Consider the following 18,374-nt stretch of genomic DNA (forward strand, 5'->3'; position numbering starts at 1 on the left):
CTGTGTCCCTGTCACCTAGTGCATTTACCAAGGTGTATAGTGTGTGTGTGTGTGTTTGTGTGTAAATGTGCTGTTATTGTAGCTTGAGCTTTAAAAGTAGTTTTCCTCCTGTCGGTGGTGTGTGTGTGTGTGTGTGTGTGTGTGTGTGTGTGTGTTATGTAACAGACTCTTGGGGATAATTAAGTCGGCAGAAGCAGAATGTACAGCACAGCATAAACACACCCAAAATAAATCTTACCATTTAGCAAAGTGGAGACCCGACATTATACACACAAAGATAATAAGGTCAAAGTTTTTCAAACACACTTTTCCCACACAAATAGTTGCAGGCAGACACAAACACACACAGTAACATGGGGTAACACCCTTTAAATTCTCCTCTTGAAGATTATTAAACTATCGACGGCAAACTGTCAAGTCTTAAAACAGTGGTTACTTTGGGGAATATAATTTAAAAAACCTTTTTGCTTAACACATAATTCCAAGTGCTCCATACTGTAATATCCTACACTATAGTCAAAAATAGAAACGAATGAATGCTTGTATGAAGTAAGGGCCAAAGAGTGGCCTCGGTAGAATTTGGAGAGGGTTGCATCAGGCGTAAAAGCTGCCTGAACTCACAGGATAAAAAAAAACCAAAGTCCAAGTTGTTTATAATGCTAAAAAAACAGACCAGTCATTCAACATAAAATTAGACATTTTATTATCTTTGTTCTTTTATCATGTCCTTCTCAAAAAGAGAAGTATAACAGTACACTTTGTTTCATAGAAAATGAAAAAAATCAAACGACAACCACAACAACAAAGTTATACATTTTATTTTTTCCTTTTCGTGATTTTTGTTATGTATTTTCTTCCCAGGTTGAGGAAGAGTAATATTGTCATAGAAAAATACTATATTACATAGAATAGAACTTTACACAATCTGAAAAAAATACACAATATCAACGCATACATTACTTATGGCCCAATCGGAAACTGCAACTGCAAGGTCTAAAAATGATTTAATGCTCAAATGAAAAACAAATAAAATGATTTCAGGCTATTAGGACAAAATGTGATGTAAAAGACTGGAGATGCTTTCACAACTAACACATTATTAGAGACACGAATATATGAAACATTTTCACATCAACACGTAATTTGTGTCTCACAGCCGTCTTATTGGAGTCCAAAGGTTTTAAATTCACGTCTGCAGCAGGTTGGCTGATTTGTTAGCTGAACGGATTGTGAATAGTTGCATTTAAAATTTACACTTCTAAGCAGATGTTTAACTGACGAGAGGTTATTGCAGTTTTCTGTGTAGATAATAATCTGAATTCCGTGATAATTTGGGAGGTAATGAAAATACTATAGAGGTGCTGAACAGACATTATGGTTGTTGCTTAAAGCTACAGTATGTAACTTTTTTACAAAAAATAAAATCCCTAGAAAAATGCTCCTAAACTTTACTTTGAAAGGCTGCAGTCAAGTTTCTGTGAGCCACACTCATGGGGGGAAAAAAGTTGGAGATGATTGCTTCTAAGTTGTGTCTGATTGAGACTCACCCTAACGGGTATTTAATGAGAACCCCCCCGAAGCGCTGAGCCAAGCAGGGTGGGGTGTAGGAGATTGTAGCAGAGCAGGTAGACGAGGGCCTGTGCAGAGCAAAGCTCGTTCAAGTCTCATTCTCGATCTAGCAAGTTGCATATTTTAGCTTTAACTGCAGGTTGTTAGAGAGTGGGGATGAATTACCTGAATATACACTTCGATTAGCAAACGAACACTAATTTCCTGGAGACAAGGAAAGTGGTTAGTTGATGAAGTTAAATGGGAGCTAACTGCATTAGTTTTAGCAAACTGAATCCATTATGAGACCTGCATACGGGACTTAAACATGAAACCTAATCTCAACATGAAACCTAATCTCTTGTCTGCCTGAATCGGAGAATTAATAATAGAGGGTAAAAAAAGGAATCGCGTTTGTACTTTGCCGTGTCCTGTAGTTACAGATGTCTCATATCATGGAGAAAATGCTGGGGGGATTTGTTGTTGTAGTACCACAAGTGGCCACTAGGACGAACTTGCTGAAGCACTGTATCCATCTGTGAGACACCCAAAATAACAAGCTGCTACCATAGATGTGTGTTTGATGCGGACAGGCAGAGATGCTACGAAAACGGCTTTGGGCAGCAGATGATGTAATAAAATCCTTGACTTCAGGGTTAAAAGAGGCCAGTGTCATAAAATGCAAAAACACTTTTTTTTTTTTAAACGGATTAAAATCTTTAAAGTGAGATTGCAACATTTCTACGAGTTATTTATAGCACTACACTATACAGTCTCACTAACTCAATGTTTGCTCTTGGTATTTTTCAACCACTTAGAATATAAATGTGCAAATTGTTGCATTTAGTACTACGACTTGGGGCCTTGCAGTTCCCGATCGGGCTTTAAACTGACCTTTGACTCAGAAATGCATAGGGAGTATGGAGGACACATACATACATAAAAACCAACAGAAGAGTTTGGAAGGCTTTTTCTCAGCAATATTTTTTTTTGTAGCTTTACAAAACTTTTTTTAAAATTCCATTTTGCCACTTGATATTGCGTAAAAAAACAAAACAAAACACCACCACTCAGATGAGTTTGCTCATTGTACATGAAAATACTTACAGTGCATGGTATTCAACAGTGTGCTTCTTTTTTGTAGTAAGTGCTTAGAGAGAAGTTATGTCCCTTTTTGTTGTCTTTCTCCAACTTTGGAAAAAAAAAAAACCAACTTTAATTTTAAGGTTTTTATTCTTTTTTTTAGTCTCGTCTGGATTTTAGAGGGAAGCATGGAAGTCTGACAGCCCTGAAAGTTATCACCACTGACCAATATACTTGGCACTTGGCACTTTCTTTTACACACACACACACACACACACACACACAGATCCACAGATGACATGTATAATAAACACATCTACAGTGGCTAAAGAAAGTATTTTTTTTTTTATTGTGTTGTATCATTAATTTAAAATATTCGCCCATTAACCTGCACTCAATAACACAATGATCCTATGTGAACAAGGTAAAAACAGTAAGATATTTTTTGCGCTGAGGTCTTTAGTGTTTATACTATTCTTTGTCCAGGGAGAATTGTTGTTTGAGCTTGATCGCTGAATTCTCTAGAGACTTCTTTGGAGTTGGTTTGTGACTCATGGTTTTGTGTGCCGAACAATTCACACTAGCAAATGTGTCTTCATAAAAAGTCTGACTATTAAATTCGCAAGACAAAGCAAGAAGCACCACAACGAAGGGTTTTAGGTTGTGTAATCGTTAATTTTGCCATTTTGCACTTTGAGTGCAGACTGATGGGGGAGAGCAATATTACTCAAATGAAATGAAATCAAACAAATACTTCCTGAAGCCACTTCATATAGTACACACACTCCCAGGGCAGCTGGACTCCAAAGAGTGTGTGAAAAAGCGAGAGTAAGAGAACAGTGGCTGCGATTGTCCTCTGAAGGACTGGAATATGTATTAATGGGAACAAAGGCCCGTCTCTCTCACACACACAGTATTGTTCCATGTATTTGTTATCTGTGACTGCTGGCCCTGTTCTGTGCTGATGTGTGACTTGTCCCATCTGAACAGTTGGGCGTTTCATCCGAATCCCGACTGTCTCTGTTTTTGCCCACGTGGCTGTTAGTTGTCATGATGTGCGTGTCACAGAGCGGCCGAACACTCGTGCACGACCCCGAAACATCACTTGAAGGTGCTGTGTGTAGCACTTACAAACATTTACTTGTTAAACTGGTTGTTTAGCCTGTTATGAGAGAGGCTGGTGGGGACTGTTTTAAAAAGCTGGTGATTTCTTAATTGAAACTGGCCATGAACGCTGCTGCCTCCTATATGAAAATAGGATTTGACTTATCTTTTTACTGTGCTTGTTGTTTGGATTGGTTTGCATCTCCTGCATCTCGAAGAACCGTATTACAGCGCTTGAGTTTTGTTAAGTCAACTCTTTAAGTCTTAACACTACCACCAGACAAAATTACACGGAGTCAAACTCTCGTTTGATTGTCGTAAATTCGACTTATAATGCATAAGCTGTTTAAGAACACAAACTTGGGTCAAATACCATTTTAAAGTTGTCACAATGTCTCCTTTGATTTGTAGCTATTGTACTGTGGTGCTGAATCTCTTGTAAGTGCAACACACAGCAGCTTTTATGTTGTTTCGCACATGCTGCACCTCTATTTAAACTGTGTATAGAAAGCTACTGCTTTTGATTTTGGAAGCTGGCAAAAGGTTGAGCTTTGTAATTGTCTGGGATCCGGTGCTCCACAGAATTATAGTGACAAAACGGGACACGTAGGACAACTCTGCCAGAAGTTGGAAAGACCGTGTTGTCGGGAGCATCCTTTCGTTCACAGCTGCCCAACTACTGTATGTTGCAGAGTAAGTTAATAACTGCAGCATCTTGCCCACTTTCTTTCATTCAGATCTTGGAGTGATGGTTTAAAAAAACAAACCTGAACGTACTGAAACAGTATTTGAGCAGACTGGCGAAGCAGCAAAATGGACTTCTACAAAGGTCACATCTGTATAGACCACTGTCAGACACGAGAACTATTCAGTTCCTTCATCATTAGTTCGAAGGTCTTGTATACATTCTTAAAAAAACTAAGGAAATTCGTAAAGTCACTAGAAATCTCCTATTGTGTAAAAAGGCAAATTCCTCTAGTGACCTCAGCAATTGAAATGTATGTCAACCTGCGGCCTGTCATTAAAACGGATCAAGTAAACTTTGGAATGGTTCAAGTTAGGTTTCCCGTTTGAGTGGTTTGGTTGAAATCGGTGGAAACCTAATGGGCAAAACTTGAGTTTACTGTGGAATGCTTCATGCCCCGTGTGTGCTCTGCTGTAGGTGAATGCCAGGGATTCACTTACGCCCATGATGGTGAGAAAGTTGTTGACGAATCAGCAAGTGTGTGCGGCTTACGTTGGCACCAACACTTCCAATACAGTGACCCATTTCACACGGCATTGAAACTCGTGATGAGACTACCTCAGACATGCTGCAGGATTGTATTCGTTTAAAGTAAGAACCAATCTACGGAGTCAGAGTTGGTTAAAAGTGCCAAGTGAGGGGCTGTTAATGTTGGACCAATGGTGGAAAGACCAGTAAAACCTCTGGTTGTTTTTCTGCAATGTTGCGTGTCTTCCTGTAAGAGTATCTGTGTTAAGTATAATTATTGCAAGCCACTGGAGTGTGTGTGTGTGTGTGTGTGTGTGTGGGCCAGATCCCAAAGATATAGTTTCCCACTTCACCAGGTTCAGTATGTTTCCTGCCTGAGTGTGACAGAGTGAATGTTTGCATGTCTAAAGATTTGTCCATCTTTTTGTGTGTGTGTGTGTGTGTTACAGGTCCAGTGGATGGTCTAAAGTGTTGTTATTCTCCTCTGGGTCGTCGTTGGCCAGTGGATTGCGGCTGATGACCAGTTCCAGTCTATCTCCAGCCTCTGTGATGAGAGGCACCGCCAAGCAGCAGTCAAAGTCCCTCGTCCTCACGTGATTCACCTGGACGCAGACGGAAACACAAATTCTGCTCCGGTAAGTTTTACTGCAGCAGACAAAGCACCTGTAAACACTTTTGTTGACAAGCTGTCTGACCATCTGACTACAGAAGCTTTTTGGCCATCAGCCTGGTCCTCAGGAAATCAATGTTTTGGGTATAGGCCAGATCATTAACTGCAACTAAAGATAATTAATGTTTTTATTAACGGAATCTTCTTTCTGGTTGAACCATGTTACATTCAAGTCAGAGCCAGAAGAAAAGGCTAATGTCTTCACACAGCAGGAAGGTGCAAAGCAGTAATAGTTGGATTTAAACCATTTGTTTGTTTAAAAAAAAAAAGAGCTGTGAATGGACAAAGGCAGCTTGTAGATCATTAACTACTTTCAGATAGAGTTTATTCAATTGAAACACAAGAAGGTGAGCTATTAGCAAACTAGCTGTAAAACCAGGCAGACCATAATATATCCTTAATCTAAAATGGGATTATGTATAAAAAGCTTCATGTTGCCCAGATACGTAAACCGATAACCTCCAACTTAAATTAATTTGATTATCATACCTGCAGAATCCTGTCATAAGGTTTGAGCCCAGCTCGGTCAGCGGGCCCATCAGGTCTGATCATGTTGACGTAAACTCCTTTCTCCAAGAAGCCATCTGACACACTGAAGCCAAAGTCATCGCTCTCTGGGTCCTTTATCACTGTCACCTACAGAAGATGACACAAAGATTTGAGGAGGTTCTAATGGAATCTCCATAATTAAGTAGCTCTGATAGAGGGGTAATGCTCTAATCTGACTGGTCCTCAAGGGTCATGGGGAACAAAATAAGTTGCCACTTTCACTGATTTCATGATTTCTGTTAAATATTACATAATCAGTCCTTTTATGCAGGCGATCAGCTGACTGTTGTCTTTACGGTCAGTTTCTGCTGCCACAACAAAGGAGCAAAGCATTTATAAATCACACTGAACCTGATTAGTGTCTTTGTACAGGCAGTTTTGCTTTAACTGTGTTTGGCATTTGGCAGATGAACAAAGACTTTTTCAGTTTTCTACTTAAAGAATAAATTCAGTCATTTTTAACAATCTCTATATGGATGCTAAAACCAACAGCTCACTTTTGGTGTCTGTCCGCCTGCAGCCTAGATTATCTTATTTGTCTGTTGTGTAGTCCTGCTGGTGTCCAATCGGGTGTTTCAAAATCGGTGGTTGAGCCATTAAAGAAAAAAAACGTTCAGTTGCTCTGAGTTGTCAAGAGATGCATGCTCAGCTGATTGGCTTAATTCAGACTGCTGTAAATAAATAATGCGGATTCAGGGTTTTCGGGTCGACATTTGTTATTTCGAATGAAGAAACATGTTACCCACTGAGGTGTGTGGCTGTTTCTACTTGCTAAACAATTGGGCTCATCGTTGGTTTTAGTATGTGTATGGCGGGGAAACAATTAATTTTTTAGATTGACTGAAATGAATCTTTTCATCCTTGAACTTTGGGGAAAAGGCATTAAAACTTTGTAACAAAGTTTTAATACATGCTGTACTTTATTCCCCCATACTGGAGGATTAAATGCAGCATCTTTCACAAGCAGTAATGCAGATCACATTGTCTTCCAAGGGCCGAGGTTAATAAAAATGCAATGGCAGTATTATGATACATTACATTTTAATGAAGCACTGTTTAAATGGAGTAACATTTTGGCTCACGACCAACGATCCCATCAGAAAAACAATCATTGATTTAAGCCAATGTATTTTCTCCCCATGGAAAACAAATGTACTTCCTATTCCGGGTCTGAACTGTTCAAATCTGAGTAGAGCCATGTATGAATAAAGGTTGTAAATCCACAGGAGGGTGAATACAGTCAATAGTATACAATAGTTGCCTAAGGGAGGGTGGACCGCTATATTCTACATTCTATACTATATTACATAATCACCTGCACATTTTAAAAACTTGTTTGTTGCCTAAGGACTAAACCTTAACCTAAGTTTTTGTTAACAACCCAAAATGAGTACTAATAGTCTGAAAAATTAGCCCCATCTATCTATACTTAATGTTGGTTGCACATTCACCTAGTACAACTGTTCTTTGGTCATTAAAAGTTTGCATCCTCCTTCAAACACTGCACGCTCAGCAAACTCAATCCCAATATTTGAAAAACTCTTCTGCATCTTCCTTTGATGTTTTCTCCTTGACTTACACTTGTAAGTCGCTTTGGATAAAAGCGTCTGCTAAATGTGAATGAACTTTTATTTCCTGATGAAGAAACATTTGTAGGTCAAGTAACTGTACATTTGCCTTATGTTTTTTTTGCCATGTTAAAATAAGCTGGTACCAGCTTTTGCACATAACTGTGTATCAACATAGGTGGTTTCTGTTCAGGGTTAAGTAAAAGTCTTAGGATGGAGATTAGAACTCACTTTGTGCAGCTCTAGAGGCGTCGGGGACAAAATCCCCTGCATTTCCTCTTTGATCCGACGAGACTCCCACGTCCTCTCTGACACCCTCAGTGAGGCTTTGGGCTTGGGATCATGGTGCAGAAGAGTGGAGTGGTTCTCTTGGTGGAGATGGGACCCCTGGTGTAAGTGGGTGTCTGAGTGCAATGGAAAGATTAGAATATTTATCAGTATTTCTACACACATTCTGACAACATTAATTATGGATGCACTTAAATTCAAATTAATTTTTTCTTCTCTCTTTTTAATCCTATGTTAGGAGCTTAAAGATGCAGGCGTCCTTGGTTTTGTCTAACCTTGGTGCAACTGGGCCTCTTCGTGCAGGTGGGCCTCCTCATGCAAATGGGCCCCCTGGTGAAGATGTGTACCCTGGTGCAGGAGAGAATTTCTCCGCAATGGGCTCATCCGGCTGTGACTCAGTATGGGTTCAGCTGGGGGCTTGGTGGAACCATCTACGCCCAGACTGATGGCTGTGCCCGTCATGATCGATGCCTACACAACCAAACAGACAAACAAAGTCTGAAGATTCTCAGTCATCCCCGGTGCCATTATACTACTTTTAAGTCAAAACGATTTTATAGACTAGCTATATAAAAGAGAAGAGAATTTCCAAATTACAGGTTTACATAATGTCACCAGTGAAACTTTGCCTCAGTGGGCTTCATTCTATGATACCCTTAAACCCTCCAATCAGATAACAATGGATACATACTGTAATTTTGGTCGGCTTTAAAACAAGTGTGATGCTAATGACTATGTTGTAAGTTGGAGGTGGATGCCAACATACTAAAGTAACTCACCTCTATCTCTCTGAGAAGCTCTGACTGGCCACAGGTCTCCAGGTCCTCAAGTGCCTGACACCAGAAACTGTCATCCGGATCCAACAATATCCCGTCTGGCTGCTGACCAATAAATCTGTAAATTTCAGACAAAAATGTTTGGGGCTGTATCATTGTATATATCCACATTCTTGCGCCTTCCACACCTTATTTCGCTTTATCAGTATTTTGAATAAAGACATGAAAGATCATGATATTGTTTGTTTATATTTGACTTTGGTGCAAATCAGATTGTTTTATGACCAATTTATCGGAAACCAGAAAATTGCCTTATTTTGGCCACTGTATAACATGAACATTTTCTGTAGCGTGAAATGATTACTGTAGAATTGAGTCTGTGTCTTAGTAATGCTAGAGTATCCTCAACATAACTATTAAGGCAAAGTAGTGTTAGTACAGGACAAGGCTTTTCATTCTGGTTAAACCCAACAAGACTAAGCTTTTAACATAGAATGTCCTTGATTGAATAGATTAAATCCCTTTCACTGTGCAACTTTCTTTTCTCCTCCAGCCTCACAAGTGGTTTACAAGCATGAACCTCCTGACTCATCACTATACACAGAGAGACACCAACACGTTCACCTACTTCATGAGTCAACCTTCACAATAACATTCCAACCTCACTACAAACTCTGTTCTTACTGGCAACACGACACCAGTATCAACTATTACAACTTTAAGGCTCAAATAGCCTACGTGCTGGTAGGTGAAATGAGTGTCCTATGGCTTATCCTCCAAATGGCTGCTCTGTTAAGTTAATATTTCATTACTGTTATTATAAACGACAATCTTTAAGTTTTCAGCTAAATTAACAATTTTGAAAACCAATGAACACGTTTGCACAAATTTCAACGAGGTACAACATAGTAAACTCTTGCTCGGGTTGTCAATGCGAGCCTGTAATTATGCTTCCTGAATCTTACTAAGGCAAACTGCTGCTTTGAAATATTGGTATCAATGGCACATCATTACTTTATGACTTTTACAAAAATCAAAGCAAATTCAAATGGTGATACTGATTAAACAAATAATCCAAGTTTCAGATTTTACAATATAAATAGGAATGGTAAATCAATAGCTGCTGCCATTTAGAAGATCTAAAACGGTATTGCATGAATTTAAAGCTGGTCAACGAAGCTCTGAAGGGGAACACAATTTGTACAATTAGCACGTTGAGTCCTACCCTGGTGGTTTGTCCCATTCATCCTCACTGAAGCCTCCATCACTAAAGGGGTAGTTCTTCCGGCGTCCAGGCGGAGGTGTAGTGCTGTGTTGCTGCTTGACACTACGCCACTCATGAGGATGCAGGGCAATACCAGCTGCTTGATGGCTGTAGGGACCTGCAGAAGGTGAACGTCGCTTATTTATTTAATTGTTGCAGTAGATGAAGGAAATCATTTTATATAAGAAATTGCGATTGTTAATATTTCTTAGGCGAAATCCAAGTCTGAAAATATAAAACAATGTCAAACTAACGTATCCACATGCTGACCTTTCATTTCATACCCCCGTTAATAAAAGACTCACCTTGGCTGCAATAGCCAGCATCCAGCCCTGAGCCATCCCATGACTCCATGGCGGAGTCCACACTGGGTATGGTTGTGGAGTAAAGCTCCGAAAGCTTATTAGTCTGTTGGCTGTCGGTCAAATCATCCTCCTCTGGATCACTGAGCTCATTCTCTGTTGTGTCTTCTGCCTCTGCTGCCTTCCTCTCCTCAACATCTTAGAGAGAAAATGCTGGATTAGGTTTTTGTCCAATAAAACGACTAACAATTCCTCAGACAATCATATTTTCAGAGGCTGATTATCTCTGGATTTCCAACTTGCTAAATTGATGGACAACAGCCACCTGGCAAAAGAAGCTGCTATTGAAGTTGGCAGGTTTAAGCGTGTCTGCCTTTTGTACTGACTGAGTTCAACATATCCGTTTGGTAATCTTCATAAGCGTTAGGCAATGAGAACGTGATGCAACGGAAGTTTGTACACTTACTGTCAAGCTGCTTTTTTATCTTGAGGGTGACCGTCTCTCCAGCCATTTGGAGCAGGTGGATAGCCTCACTCAGGGGCTTCCCTTTAAGACTGACACTGTTGATAGCCAGGATCCGATCTCCTACGTGAATAGCCCCTGTCCTGGACACACATTAAAACATATGTATTCAACTACTGCATCTCCATCACAGCGGGTCACAAAATACCCTCTTCGAGCTCATATCTCACAAATGCCACACATATGTACGAGTGAAGTCAAAGAAGAGTGTTTTGAAATCATCTTTTTTTTTAATAAAATGTCAAGCCTTCATTCTTTTTTTCATTTCTACTCACCCATGGCTCAAAAAAAGAATTGGGTCAGCAACACAGATTTAGCAGTGTTGATGTCATGTGTTTTCCCGCACTTCGTTGTGTGGTATGAGGAAAAGTGCTTTATTGTCAGCAGTTACCAACAGGAAGCAGCACATCTAAATCACAAACGCCAAGGAATGGGCTTACACAGTTGTGTGTTGCAGCCTCCCTAGATGTGTGTCAGTGGAATGATGCGAGTGTAACTGTGTGATGGACTGGACGCAAGCTTAATTCACCAGTGGATAATTATGAATTAGGGAAACCATTTTGTCATTTTCTGCTCCTGTTACCTTATCGTTGTGGAGACGAGCGGCTTCCTCATCTCTCAGCCTCACTGTGTTTCTCATTATCTCATTTGTCAACACCCCGTGTCACGTGACACCTGCTGCACACTTAGTTGCTGGTGGAGGATCCCACTATGTACTGCCGTTAGCTTCCTCTATTATTTCTCCTAATAAGGCTTTTGCCTCCCTGATGATGATGATGATGGCTAAATAAGGCAACATAAGTGGAGTCATGTGCGCCATCACGACTGCATGATGTGCTCCAAAAAATTGAGAAAAACTAAGTGCATAACACACAAATACATATTTAAATTAAATGCCAATGATTTTACTATTTATCTAAATATACTTTTAATATCAAAACATTTCCATGCAGACTGTTGTACTGACTGAATAATAATTAGAATGAACTTAATATTAGAAATAGTTCACCACAATTTTATTTAGTCAGGTGGAATTTCACACAAAGCAGAAGTAGTTTAGCAGAACAAAAAATGGGGATGAGCATTGGGTTTTTTTTGCCCAATCACAACTTATGTGTGTGCCTTTATTTCTGGGTGCTGACTGGTCAACTAAATGTGCCGCAGCCCTTTCAAACACAAAGTGAACACAAAGAGAACAATCACTGACAAATTTTTGCGACTTTCCTCAAGATAAGTAGCCACAATCTGCCCAAGAACTCAACTAGCTGTTGAGCTTCGCTTCGCAGACTGATACCATGTCCGAGACAACAGCGTAGACCCAAACCATGATACTGCCGACACAATGTTTCACACACAGGATGAGAAAGTTCTTGTGCTGGAATGTAGAGTTTGATCAGCGCCAAACATGACTCTTCTTGTTCAAGCCAAGACATTCTACTATCCACGGGAAATTCTTCCAACTGCCTTCAGTTTCATCCACATGGCCTGGATGTTGATGGGTTTTGACAGTGTTGGCTTCTTCTTTGCAGCTCTCCCATGATGGTGCACTCATGAAGATTCATACTAGCCACAGCAAGAGAGGGCTCCAGTTCCCCAGGGTTCCCTGTGACCTCTCGGACCTTTGCACGCCTTGCACTTGGTGTAATCTTGGTTGATCGACTACTCCCAGGGATTCTAACAGTGTTGTTGAACGTTCTCCATATGAACAAACTTTGTAGAACCTCTTCTGTAACCCTTTTTTTGAAGCCTGGCGAGCACCGATAACTATTACGGTAATGCCCACAGAAATCTCCTTTCTTTATACGGATTCTAACAAACTTCTACAGTACAAACCTGTGTTTTCAGACCTTGAAAGCAAAGACGTAAATGACAGATTCACGTCTTATTGTCATCCCGTTTATGAAAAAAACACACCTAATTAGATATTCCTAGAGGTTCAAGTACTTCTGCCACACAAATATTAAAGTTAAAGATTTTTTTGTTCCTGGTTTGTTTAATCGATTTCCAATTTAGGACTTAAAGTTTGATATTTAGGATTCACAAACTTTAAGGACCACTTTATTTTCTGAAAGTACATTAACAGCCCATTTTATCACTATGTAGTATTATTAATTACGTATTATATTTGTATGTTTTTGTATTATTTGTTGTTTCACTGCTACTGAAGGAAAACCTTAAAATGTGAAAATTAAGTAAAATCCTTAAGCCATCTCTGCTTTAAGATTCACAACTTAAAGTAAGAACCCAGATTTCTTAAAAAAAAAAGTGTGTGTGTGTGTGTACCTCTCAGCCAGGCCTCGTTTGGTCAGGCCAGATATAGTGATTGGATCAAAAGGCTCCTCAGTGCCTGAGATGGTGATGCCTAGAGGGCCTCCGTACCGCTTCAGCTCCACTGTATAGATGATGCTGCCTGACGTCTCCTGCTCATCTAATACACACACACACACACACACACACACACACACACACACACATTATTCTACAGTTTCAGCTCCAAGGAATAGATGACACTCCCTGATGTTTGCTGGTCATCTGATACACACACCAACACCACTTTGGGTTCACTGAGTGATGTTGCATCAAGTTACTTGTTCATATGAAACGCACACAAACACATTCCAGAAGTAGGTCAAAACTCATCTTAAGACAACACTGCCGAAAAAGACACAGTTTCCATGGTAACCAAGGAGAAGACTGCACTGTCATCGTCGTTTAACGTGAACACATAATGCATGAATGTTGCGTGTCTAGTGGATGTGAATGTGTTTATACCCTCTGAGCCATAATCCATCCCTGTGTTTGTTTGCGTGTTTTCACATCACCATAAAACACAGTACCTGGTTGAAATCTCTTTGATGCATACATTTAATAATTCATCACTCAAATACAAGACAGCAGCATATTAGTAGCATGGTCAGCGTGTTGTTCCCAGTAAACACACTACAATCAATGCGAGATACCTCGCAAATGTAAAGTCTCCTTTACATTTCTTTATTTAATTGCGAGTCTGTGTTTATTTTTAATTAGTATTTTTTGCATGTGCATTTTTGCATTTATCCTTTACACTGGTTTCAATTGTTGTGATTGCCTGCTGGGATCAATGAAGATGCATCTAACAATATCTACATAAAAAGGTAATTTCACAGCTGCTGCAGAATTTCGAGTTGTAGACAACAGCAGCACCTGGTGGTCAAATGCAATTATCACTTTAAACTGATCTTCTTCGTATACAGCCTCATAATAACCAACTGCAAACACGCACACACACACACACCTGAATTGTCTTCATCTTTGCGTATCTTTAGTTTGACCAGTTCTTCACACTGCTGGAGGATTTGCTCCGCATCTTCTTTGGAACAGTTCTCCAGCCTGATGTTATCAATGGCCAAGAGCTTATCACCAGGTTCCAATGTTCCTGTTCTGGAGGAGAGAGAGAGGGACACAAAAACACAAAGGCAGAAACAGAAAAAATGATCAGCTCTGTCAGAACTCACACGACCCACACAGTACTTCCTGAAGTTGAACCGAGCAGGACTAAGCATGCTCAGTAACAATGTACTTGTCCCGGCTGCTTTTAGTGCAACTGGACGCAGCACGATAAGGGATGACTTTATTATAGGTGCACAATAGAGATATAAATTCGGTTTGAGAGAAACATATACAGTATATTAGGTCAAGAGAAGCATCTCATACTGTAAGAATCTGTAGGATACCTGTGGGCCATGCTGCCCTTCTTGATGTCAGAAATGATGAGAGGCTCTCCAGGCTTCTTACTGGCTGTGAGGAGAGATGGCATCAGTATAAACAGCAGCAAACCAAATCAAAAAAGTTTGACATTGCTTTCCCTAATATGCCTTAACTCTTTACTTTTAACTGTCGGCTGTGAAGATTTCCATTCAGAAGATGGCGCCATTGCACCACTGTACCATTTTCACTTTCAGAGTCTGCCACGGTTTCAGAGCGAAGCTGAAAACTCTTGTCAGCCCTTCTGCCTCATTAACATCTATCAATACTTTCCCTAAATGGGGCTATTTGTTACATATTATATCATCAGTGGCATCACATAGTCACAACAAAGAACATTCAATGTTGAAATCCATACTTTGGGGAAAGATTTCAGCACCACTGTTAAAATGGTCAGGGGTGAGAGGGTAACACCACAGGCCGATTCTGCTGATGAGCTCTTGTCAATCTTTTTCTGATGGACACTGTGTGTTTTTATTAAACATACAGTTCGTTCAACAGGTTCACCTGCCATAGAGGTCTTTAGATAGTTCAGATAAAACAGTATACTCGCACTCTATGGAAGTGAGCGTGTTTTAACTACTACGTGGACAGAAGCTCAAAAGCTTAACAGTGAAGCATGATGCTGGGTAAAGCATCCGGCTGGGATAAACACGTCTCCCAGTTCCAATCCCAGCCCATGCACCAGGTGTGTCCTATAGAGCAAGCGCTAGCTGCCCCGGCGACACCTGTGGCTGCCTACTGCCGCCCCAGGGGGATGGGTTAAATACACATTGGAGGACAGAAATGTTCTGGTAATAAGTATATCTAAACATTATGTACCTAATGACGACCATCGAAGCTTCTAATTTAAAAACAAGGCGGCTTTTATTTCAAACCTTGTTGAAAAAAATTTCTCCACTGCATTCAGTCAACAAATGTAGTTACTAGTTACTTTTCAAATAAATATCGGAGATCAGGTTCCGCTGTATAATTCTCTGCAGCTAAGTAGCAGCAATTATTTATATCTGAGTCGACAACATGGTATAGCACCAAATATCGGTTGTAATTTGATGTACATATCATATCATATCATATCTGATCATATCATATCATATCATGCTTGCTACGCTGATGATTAGCTAAAATGTTTTTGATGATTATGGCATATTGAGCATTTTTTAATCAAATATTTGTCAAAACGTTTCTATGTGCAATGCAGTGCTTTTTTTATGCAACTTTATAAGACGGTCAGCGTCAAAAAACAATTGTCCTTCTTTCCATTGGGTGGTGCATCTCCTAAACAGCAGCCAGTTGCTGCTGCCCTAGACTCAAATGAATGCAGCTGCACGGCAGCGGAGAATCATACAGTTGCCCTTTTTAAATGTCATGGATCGGTTTGTCAAGTTCGTGACAATACTGGCAGATAACGTGAGACGATGTGTCGTAAATACGCCAACTAACGTAACGTGTGTCCGCGCTTCATAAATGGGAGGTTGGATGGCTGTTCCAATCAGGGGGTACGTGCAAATATTATCTTCAGGGGTCTGGCTTTGTGCACATGGTAATCAGAAAACAACAAAGTGGTTTCCCTAAACCGCTGCAAAAGGTTAATATACACATTTAGAAAGCTGTCTACATACTTTAGGCCCTACAATATAAATGCATCAGGGCTTGAGTTAAGTGTTAACAGAATAAAAACAGACTGTCATCTTGTGGCCTGGAATCTTTCCCACTTTATAAACACCTAATGTTCATAGCTGAGATTCCCTGCAGGCTCGTCTACCTTGAAAAATATACATTTGGCCATTTATGTGTGCGAGCGTGCAGGGTGGTCTCGTGACATTTCAACATTTTGCCAAGAGCCACTCGAAACAAAAACTAGATCATAAAAACAATGTTTTGTGTGCAAGTGTATGTTCCTACCACTGATGGTGAGCCCCAACTCCACTCCTCGTTTCTTAGGCAGTTTGACATGGAAAGTACCGCTGCTAGGCACTACTGACTCTGCAGCAGAAACGCATGCACACAGTGTTACAAACACAGAGAAAAGCTACTAATACAAAAAGCAAATGATTATTTTCATCCTGCTGAACATTTGTAATTACAAGGCGTTTAGCTCTTGCTCTTATCTCCTCTGAATGGCTCTTCTTCAGGGCAAACAGCAACTTCAAATCCTCATTGTTTGCCTTCGTGAGTCATTTTACTAATTCCACCACTAAAACACGATGAGTGCAAGTTGAGAGCAAAGCAACCACTTGGGCTTGTTTTAAACAAGTCAGTCATCTGGCTATAACATTCTCCATCTGAGTGACTTAATTTCATAAAATGGTGTTTTGTTTGACGTCGACAAATATTCACAGTTTCCAAACCCTTGCAGTCTGGTTGCATCCACATTTGGGTGTTCAGGGTATTGTGCTGATAATTGTTTAACAACTTGTTGACCTTTAAGTTAAAATGAAATGTTAACAACCAGTTTATTCCAAAAAAAAAAAAAACCACAACATGCAAGTGAGAAATGTAAATGATTGTGACTTTTCTATGGAGAAATCCGAAATAGGATCAACAACACAACACTTTGCACTCAGCCTAGTTGTTACATTTCCATGGGGTTAAAAGCCTGTGGATGTGGCCATGCCCTGCAGTGAAGAGCTGTAATTACTGTGTCCCACCGTCCCTTTAATGACTCAAGAGCTGAGCTTGACCAGTTCTTCCTGGCCGGGCAACCATATCTGCATTTTCTGACAAAACGTTTAAGTGCTGGCTAACAATGAACGATCCGTTGTCGTGTTTTAAATATTCAATATCATTATTAGTGTCTGACAGGTGTTGACAGTTTTTGCAATGCAGGTGTCGGAAACACGCAAAATATTGCAATTGTATTCCTAACGTCACGCACCTGCTACATCGAATTCTACCTCCAGTGTAACCTTATTGGTCAGCGCCGCGTCTCTGAGAAGCTGGTTGGCTTCCTCCAGCGTTCCGTCTTCTGTTGGAATTCCGTTGATCGACAGAAGGCGGTCTCCCACTTGCAGCAGGCCACACCTACAACATGAGTTACCGTGAGGATGCCATACAGACTGCAAACATTAAATATCGTATTCATTCTAAATGGTTTTGTGCTTTGAGAGATGAACGCATTTTACAGCAGTATTATGGTCTCATCAGTGTTCAGTTAACTTTTCTGTTTTGTTGAACAAATGCTTTTAATTAACTATTATTTCAATTCATTTTCATACTATGCAGCAGAGGAGTGTGAATTTCACACTGGGGATCAATGAAGTCGTATGATAATACTGTATTTTGCTTTAGAATCCAATTTACTAACCATATACTAGTTAACGTAGATGAGTAAAGGAATTATATTATGCTCCAAAACGCTGTAAAGTCAAAATGTGAAGTAGCAGAAAATGCTTTCCACCACTGCTTAAAACTGGGGCAGTCAAGGTTTATGAAGCCATTATGGAAAAGTTTCATAAGAACCTATTGAAGTTCTTCACATATATCACATATATGTTCAAATTTCAAAAAATAAAACATGTTTCCGTGGTTATTTCTCGTGCCAGCAGCCCCCCTCCCTGTAATGCATTTTTCATTATTATAGCCAGGAGCTTCAGATTCCCTGCTGTGCTACATATCACTACTGTACAACCCCAATTCCAAAAAAGTAGGAAGGAAGTGTAAATGTAATTAAAAAAAGGATTGCAATGCATTTGCAAATCTCATGAACTCATATTTTGTTCACAGTAGAACATAAACAACA

The 18,374-nt window shown here is 40.0% G+C and overlaps 1 protein-coding gene across 12 annotated transcripts in view; it reads right to left on the bottom strand.

The window, feature by feature from the left end:
• Positions 1-802: 802 nt before the first annotated feature.
• Positions 803-18,374, bottom strand: part of grip2b (glutamate receptor interacting protein 2b) — a 221,402-nt gene continuing 203,830 nt past the window's right edge. For 11 of the 12 annotated variants that reach the window (XM_067506130.1, XM_067506127.1, XM_067506123.1 and 8 more), the window contains exons 13-25: positions 17,511-17,656; positions 16,538-16,618; positions 14,602-14,665; positions 14,163-14,308; positions 13,172-13,316; positions 10,832-10,971; positions 10,369-10,563; positions 10,025-10,181; positions 8,803-8,917; positions 8,299-8,494; positions 7,967-8,139; positions 6,108-6,254; positions 803-5,550 (exon numbers count right to left, since the gene is read on the bottom strand). In XM_067506130.1, the coding sequence (XP_067362231.1) occupies positions 5,392-5,550; positions 6,108-6,254; positions 7,967-8,139; positions 8,299-8,494; positions 8,803-8,917; positions 10,025-10,181; positions 10,369-10,563; positions 10,832-10,971; positions 13,172-13,316; positions 14,163-14,308; positions 14,602-14,665; positions 16,538-16,618; positions 17,511-17,656 (1,864 nt within the window). In that variant the 3' untranslated portion in view covers positions 803-5,391. The remainder of the gene's footprint in view (positions 5,551-6,107; positions 6,255-7,966; positions 8,140-8,298; positions 8,495-8,802; positions 8,918-10,024; positions 10,182-10,368; positions 10,564-10,831; positions 10,972-13,171; positions 13,317-14,162; positions 14,309-14,601; positions 14,666-16,537; positions 16,619-17,510; positions 17,657-18,374) is intronic. The other variant, XM_067506124.1, reaches the window with a different exon arrangement.

Source organism: Channa argus, chromosome 5 (assembly GCF_033026475.1).
Source record: "Channa argus isolate prfri chromosome 5, Channa argus male v1.0, whole genome shotgun sequence".
NCBI classification, from domain to species: Eukaryota; Metazoa; Chordata; class Actinopteri; order Anabantiformes; family Channidae; genus Channa; species Channa argus.